This window comes from Austrofundulus limnaeus, unplaced genomic scaffold (genome assembly GCF_001266775.1).
Source record: "Austrofundulus limnaeus strain Quisiro unplaced genomic scaffold, Austrofundulus_limnaeus-1.0 Scaffold105, whole genome shotgun sequence".
NCBI lineage: Eukaryota > Metazoa > Chordata > Actinopteri > Cyprinodontiformes > Rivulidae > Austrofundulus > Austrofundulus limnaeus.
In genome coordinates, this window is record NW_013952507.1 from 264,619 (window position 1) to 272,082 (window position 7,464).

The 7,464-nt window shown below is 42.1% G+C and overlaps 1 protein-coding gene across 2 annotated transcripts in view; it reads left to right on the plus strand.

The window, feature by feature from the left end:
• gpr68 (G protein-coupled receptor 68) overlaps positions 1-3,878 on the plus strand; it is a 9,570-nt gene extending 5,692 nt beyond the window's left edge. Inside the window, exons 5-7 of one of the 2 annotated variants that reach the window (XR_001310649.1) lie at positions 1,051-1,231; positions 1,320-2,513; positions 2,650-3,878. Coding sequence is in view for 1 of the 2 variants with exons in the window: in XM_014013715.1 (XP_013869169.1) it covers positions 1,051-1,231; positions 1,320-1,786 (648 nt within the window). In the remaining variant the exon portion in view is untranslated. Of the gene's footprint in view, positions 1-1,050; positions 1,232-1,319; positions 2,585-2,649 lie in introns of those variants that run through there. The other variant, XM_014013715.1, reaches the window with a different exon arrangement.
• The last annotated feature ends 3,586 nt before the right edge of the window (positions 3,879-7,464 follow it).

The window sequence follows — 7,464 nt, forward strand, 5'->3', positions numbered from 1 at the left end:
CATGAACCTATAGCGGGTCAATTAGTTCTTCAAATGATACCTTTAAGTTAATTTTATAGTTTTGTGATATTAATAATGCTAATATATTGATATTTTTTCTAATTTTGACTTAAGTTTGCTTGTTCAGCGTCGTCACAGTTGCTAGGTGACATGACGTACGCCGGGGTAAGGAGGGGAGGCTAGACCGTCCAAATTCACAGACTCTTTTTTCCGGTCTTCCCGGTCTACCAAGGACCCGGCCCGCCGCGACCGGGTAGTCTGGGTCCTCCGGAGGCCCTGGCCTGTCGTTTTGGACACAGCCATAGTTTATGTGCAATGACGGCTTAAGTACATGTTTGAAATGCTCATGGGCCGCATAAAATGCTGTGGCGAGCCACATATGGCCCCTTTGCCTTGAGTTTGACACATGTGGACCAAAAGAACTGTAATTTTCAGTGTTTTAGTTTAGACAACTCTGGATGAATTAAACTAAACAATGCCCGATGTGTAGCAGCAGTGGTGGGCACAGTTCCCCTATAGCACTGATAAGGGAACTAATTTCCTGATTAGTGCTTTAGGGCTTTTGCTAATTTTAAAATTTATTAGTGGATTAGCACTTGCTAAATTTATAGGCTAAATTTAGAAGCACTAACTGAGGTACATAAATGTTATTGATCAACATTAATGTTTAGAATTAGCTTTTGCTAAAACTTACAATGCGTTAGTGCTTTAGAGTTAGGGGACCTAAATATCTGAGTTAGTGTTTTAGGGCTAGTGGAACAAATTTTTAGATTAGTGCTGCCCACCACTGTGTAGCATCTTTTATTTTGGCTAAATATGGACGAAGCCTGATTAACGTTTCCGTTTGTTCTAAATTTAACCAAATTCTTTGACTAGAATTGGACGTGTCAAGTGTTCAAATCAAAGCTCAGTTCTTGATGTCATCTTATGTAAATTAAAAGCAATGACAAGGCCATGGACGTGTTAAATCAGGTTAAATCTGCATCTGAAACACCTTAGTTTGTTTGTAAACTGTTTTTAAGTTGAACTTTGCGTTTCCTGCCGGCGCAGATCAGCTACCTGTGCGTCCTTCGAGCGGTGGGTCGCAGCGCGGGAACTCAGCCGGATCAGAAGGTGAGGATCAGACAACTGGTCAGTAGCACCATCCTCATCTTCCTCGTCTGCTTCTCGCCATACCACGTCTTCCTGCTGGTCCGCACGCTGCTGGAGCGGGACTGCGCTTTTATAGAAGGTAGGGCTTGATTTCAAGGATGTAACGATTAAAATTAGAAGAGGGTTCGACCTGAACAACACTGCTCTGTCTTTTTTTCATTTCCTAGGAATCTTTAACTACTACCACCTGTCGCTGATGCTGACCACCCTGAACTGCGTGGCCGACCCGGCACTCTACTGCTTCGTCAGTGAGAGCGCCCGCCGCGGCCTCTACAGCGCCATCGTCCAGCCCGTCACCAGGATACTCTGCTGCTGCCGCCGCCGTGGGAGCGCCAGCCCCACAAACCCGGCCAACGACTCTCAGGAGGTGGCCACCACAGAAGAAAACAACGGCCACCCGACCGTGACGCTGCTCACTCACACCAGCACGCAGATCGACTTGAAAACAGACCCGAAAAACTCGAGCGCGATCCCACAGACAGACGAGAATGACACGAAACGGTTGACGGCTCAAAATGACACAAACTCACAGGACAAATGTGTCGACGTCAATGGGAAGTCAGGCTGTGTGATCGCTGTGGAGGAGCAGAAACAAACAGAAAGGACAGAAGAAAATAATAAGAACATCTCCTGAAGGTTTCAGGACGACGACTGATTTAAATCTGTTTACATCCTGTTTCAATCTAAACTCATAGAAACCGTCTGTTTACATTTCCTGTTTGCACAAACCAGGGACGTACGGAGAAGGGGGGGTCTCTGCAGTACATGTTGTCTTATGAGTGGAGATGGCCTTACTCGTGACTGGCAGAGACGGCACTACTCGTGATTGGCAGAGGTCTTGATGTGGGCGGAGACGGCCCTACTCGTGATTGGCGGAGGTCTTGATGTGGGCGGAGACGGCCCTACTCGTGATTGGCAGAGGTCTCGATGTGGGCGGAGACGGCCCTACTCGTGATTGGCAGAGACGTCCCTACTTGTGATTGGCAGAGACGGCCCTACTTGTGATTGGCAGAGGTCTCAATGTGGGCGGAGACGGCCCTACTCGTGATTGGCAGAGGTCTCGATGTGGGCGGAGACGGCCCTACTCGTGATTGGCAGAGACGTCCCTACTTGTGATTGGCAGAGACGGCCCTACTTGTGATTGGCAGAGGTCTCAATGTGGGCGGAGACGGCCCTACTCGTGATTGGCAGAGGTCTCGATGTGGGCGGAGACGGCCCTACTCCTGATTGGCAGAGACGGCCCTACTCGTGATTGGCAGAGACGGCCCAACTCGTGATTGGCAGAGACGGCCCCACTCGTGATTGGCAGAGACGGCCCTACTCATGATTAGCAGAGACGGCCCTACTCATGATTGGCAGAGGTCTCGAAGTGGGTGTAGACGGCCCTACTCGTGATTGGCAGAGACGGCCCTACTCGTGATTGGCAGAGGTCTCGATGTGGGTGGAGACGGCCCTACTCGTGATTGGCAGAGACGGCCCTACTCGTGATTGGCAGAGGTCTCGATGTGGGTGGAGACGGCCCTACTCATGATTGGCAGAGGTCTCGATGTGGGTGGAGACGGCCCTACTCGTGATTGGCAGAGACGGCCCCACTCGTGATTGGCAGAGACGGCCCTACTCGTGATTGGCAGAGGTCTCGATGTGGGTGGAGACGGCCCTACTCGTGATTGGCAGAGGTCAATCGCGAGTGGGGCCATCTCCGTCCACAAGATATCATGTACTGCAGAGACCCCTACTTGGTCGTAGAAAGAGTTATGCAAATGATAAATGATAGTGAGCAGCTGCTGAGCTGTGACTGGTGGAACAAAGTTCTGCTGGATACTGAATGGCTGTCAGAGTATGACATCATCTGTAAAAAGCAGCCTTTGTCTCTTCTCTGTTTCTATTTGTGCCTGATGATGGCGAGGTGCAGCTCTGTCAAATGAGCTGTTCTTTGTTACAACTCCAACATGCCCTGAAAGTTTCATGAAAATCTGTAACTTTTTGACAAACTAACTTTACCGAAAATTAACCGAGTAATAAAATAAAAAATAAATAGTTATATTTATCCAGTGCTTTGTCCTTTTAACCAATTTTCCATTTAACCTAAACAATTTAGAAATTTTCTTTAATTCAAAATTGCAGAATTTTCTCATTTCCTCTTCAAACACAAGGATGACACGCCATCTTGGATTGCGAAATCCTGAACAAACTGCTGGTATGTCAGGCAGTGAGAGCATGTTACTGTGTCTGTATGTCAGTAAAATGTTTCAAATGCTTTCATTATGTCCTGACTTTTCAGCTGATTTATGTAATATATGTGTTTAATGTGTTTTGTGTCACAAAACAGCGAGTCTCGAGGAGAGGCTGGCAGTTCTCCTGTTGCACAGTAGATGGCGCTCGTGAGCTCAAAAAGTCTTTTTATTACTTCGCACAGGCGCAGAGGAAGTAACAACAAGCTAGCTGCTAGCAAGTGATGTCCAGAAAAGTAACTGCTTTTGTATTTATCTGTCTTTTTACTACTTATGACAGTGTCTGGACTCAGATGGGATATTATGAGCTGTGCATGGACTTCATTTATAAGTAAAGGTAGGACATCACTTTATTTTAATGAAACTAGTTTTTGAATGATGGACTCAGAAAGTCCTCAGAAGCCACGAATCTGACTTGACGTCACTGGGAAATAAAAACATGATGTGATAACTTTAATATAAAAGTCAAAATGTAAAAAACTGAGCAAAAAGGGAAAAACAACAAAACAGACTGACATTTATTTTGAAATCTTGTTCCTAATTGTTTGATCTTTTTTATTATATTTTTACAAAAAATATTTATTTAAACATGTATTTTCTATAATTTTTTCTCTCTTGTCCTCTTGCTGTATTTTGTTGTTTAGTTTTTCACCTCAGGACCATTATACTTTACAACTCAGACATAGACCCCTCAAAAAACAGATATTTCAGTCGACTAATGTACGGAAATTTATTGATAAATAGCTACATTTTATATGTATTGTAAATGTAAAATTACAGCCTATATTTATTGAAAAGGAATTGCACAACAGTCCTATAAATTGGTTTATTTTCTTAGCAATATTCCCCTAAATTTTAAAAAGATAGATACAGTATATTTTTATATTTTGCTTTATTGAACGTCACCCTGTCACGTTATAAATGTATTTGTTATCCATTATATATTAAATAAATAATCTCAGGTCAAATTCCTGCAGTACTAAACAAACAAAAATACTTTAAATTAAAAGTTAATAATGTTGGAGTGGTCTGATGCTCTTATTATGAAATTCCACTGTTGTTGATCATTTTATTTAATAACCAAAACTAATGCAGATTTTTTTAAGAAAGTCTCTGCTCCTCTGATCAGGACGCCACGATGCTTTGGAGGTCTTCCACGCATCCCACTGGGATGAGACCCCGGGGCTGACCCAGAACTTGCTGAAGGGATTATAAATCCTCTCTCTGGTCTGGGAACGCCTTGGGGTCCCCCAGAGGAGCTGGAGAGCATCTCTGAGGGGAGGGAGGTCTCCTGGACCTGCTGTGTGCGAGTGTCTACGTCAGGGCTCTGCAACCTGCGGCTCTGGGGCCAGATGTGGCTCTTTGGCTCTCTGCAGTGGCTCTTTGAAAATATGACCAAACATAACAACAATTTTTGGGGGGTTTGAGCATCCGAATAATGCAGTTGTACTAATTTTTATGAAATTTGGTATAAATACAGTATTTTAGTATTTTTCATTTACATAAATCTGTTCTTTTTATTTTATCCTGATGTGTATAGTAATAAATAATATAATAATTCTATTTTTTTACTTTTATAATGACACCTCCACTGACCGTAAAGGTTCCCGAAAAGGCCCACGGACCACCAGTTGATAATTACAGTTCTAGTTTGTTTTGCAGCTCTGGACACATTTTATTAATGAGACAAGCAGCACAAATGGCTCTTTTGATCGTAAAGGCTGCTGACCCCTGATCTAAGTGTTTTTCACGTTCATGTGTAGGCGAGCGAGCTCTGATAAAACTCTGTGGTTTTGTCTCTTAGCAACATCAGCAGCTCTTCCTTTAATCACAGTGAAGTGCTCTTGGTGAAGATTACAAATCTAGCACGTAGCACGATTCTAAAACCCAGAAAGGCGTGCAGTGTTCAAGTTCTGTCTTAGATTCTCACAGCTGTGGTTGGAACGTGGCGATTTAATGTTTAACAAATCAATACTAAGAAATAAGATGTAAGGTCATAAAGTTTGCTGTTCCTTCTACCATTTGGCTCCAGAGGTTAAAGGTCAACCAGGTGCTGCTGATCAGTTATATTGATTAAATGATCAGCATCAGATGGAATTCCTCCATAAAAAAGCGGAGGTTTGTTTTGGTTTTACAGTGAAGCTGTTTTGTCGCCATGTTTGTTTGCAGACCAGAATGTTTGTAAGGTTTTATAGTTGTGTGTTTCTGTGGGTTTAAACGTGTTTGCAGTAGATGAAAACCGTAGTTGTGTGTATTGTGAGATCTGTGAGTGTGTGATCTCCGGGTGATTGGTTGGAGTTCGGTTGTTACTCTTGGCCGATGCAGCCAACAGGAAGTCGCTTCAAACCGAGGCTAAAACTGAGAGCGAAACAAATACAACAAGGATGAAAACTGACTTTTGTTTATTTATTTGCCCAGTGAATAAATTCCTGATGTTTTAAAGAAAACTGAGAAGGATTTATGTCTTMTTTGAGGTGCTTTTGTTGTAAATTAAACTGTCGAGGAAAGATTTTAAAACATTTTAAACAGTAAAGATGCCATGAAAGTTAGTTAAATGTGTGGAGTTGTGAAGAATATATAGAAGAAATATTATCCTGCTTTTAAATCTTTATTTTTCCTATTTTAAATCATTCAGTAATGTTTGTTTTAGGTCTTGTTTAACTCTTTTGGAAGCAACCATTAAAGTAAACAGATTGGTGTGCCTGCAGGCAGATCAGGAAAGATGAAAAAGGCCCATGTCGTCAGTTTTGGGAAACCAAAGTGTCGAAGTGAAAAACAACCACAAAAACTCTGGCTTACGGCAATAAAATAAAACAATTTACGAGCCAGCCCTGTGCAGMAGAGGACTGCGGTGTTCAGCCTGTGGTTCAGGAGGAATAACTTCTCTAACGCATCATTAAATATACCCGCCCAAAGCCTTCGGATCAGCTGATCAGTTCCTGCCACTGCAGCCACATCGTGAAAACTGCTCCTTCAAACCCGGCCTGGGAAACCAACCTCAGCTGTTTACGTTTCCTGCGTTTCCCGCTCAGAAAATTACAAACACCAGGAACCTGTCGAGCTGAAACGCAGAAGTTTATTTTTACAATCTTCAATTAAAATACAGTCTGAGCTTCACGTTTTTTAAAATTTATTTATCCTAGTTTTTTCCCCCCCGAGATGCACTCATCTGTGAATGTTTGTCCAGTAAATTTCTTCTTTCCTCTTCAGAAACTTGTTTGGGTTTAAAGCTCAGCTGCTGCTCCGATGATCTAACACTGGAAACCGTTTCGGTTCCAGAGAAAACATCTTCCTGCCGAGTCTTTTTTCCCATCGGGCGTCCTCTTGACACGACGGCGCTCCGCGATCGTGACATCCGACTACTTGTTTTACGCTTTCTGCGCTCTGGTCACGTCAGGTTCGAGTACAGCTGCTTGTTTTTCAGCATTCTGCACTTTATAAGAGACAGAGCTGATTTAAAAAGGTTTTTCTGTCTTTTCTGTCGTTCAAGACGGCCATAAAAATAATCACATTTCCCCTGAAGGAAGCCTGTTTGTTACAGATAAATAAAATATGAAAAAAACATTTTAAAAGTATATTTTGTCCTCTTCTAGTAACAAATATTTAACCTCAAAGGGAGACTGACACGTGGCAAATCCCTGTGTTATTATCTATTTAACAAAAACTAAACCAATGTACATCATGTGTGCGTTTTGTGATCAAACAGCTACACTTTAATCAGAGATCTATAAAGTACTTGAAAAAATTAACTATGTAAAAGTAAAAATACCTTGACAGAAAATGACTTTAGTAAAAAATAAATGTCACTGATGAGAAAAGTACTCAAGTAAAAGTAATAAAACTGTTCACAAAAACTGGGAAAGTAAAAGTAATTTTCCACACTCGTGGAAAACTCGTTTCCCACACTCGTAAAATACGTATATCGCCTCAAATTTACTCTGCTAGGTTTAGTGGAAATAGTTGATATGATTTAGTTGAGTAAATACAACACTTAATTTGTTTAGAGCACACAAACAACTTCTTTCATGAGTTCTGACAGATTTAATTTATAACGAGTGTTAAACTTTAAAGAAGTAAAAGT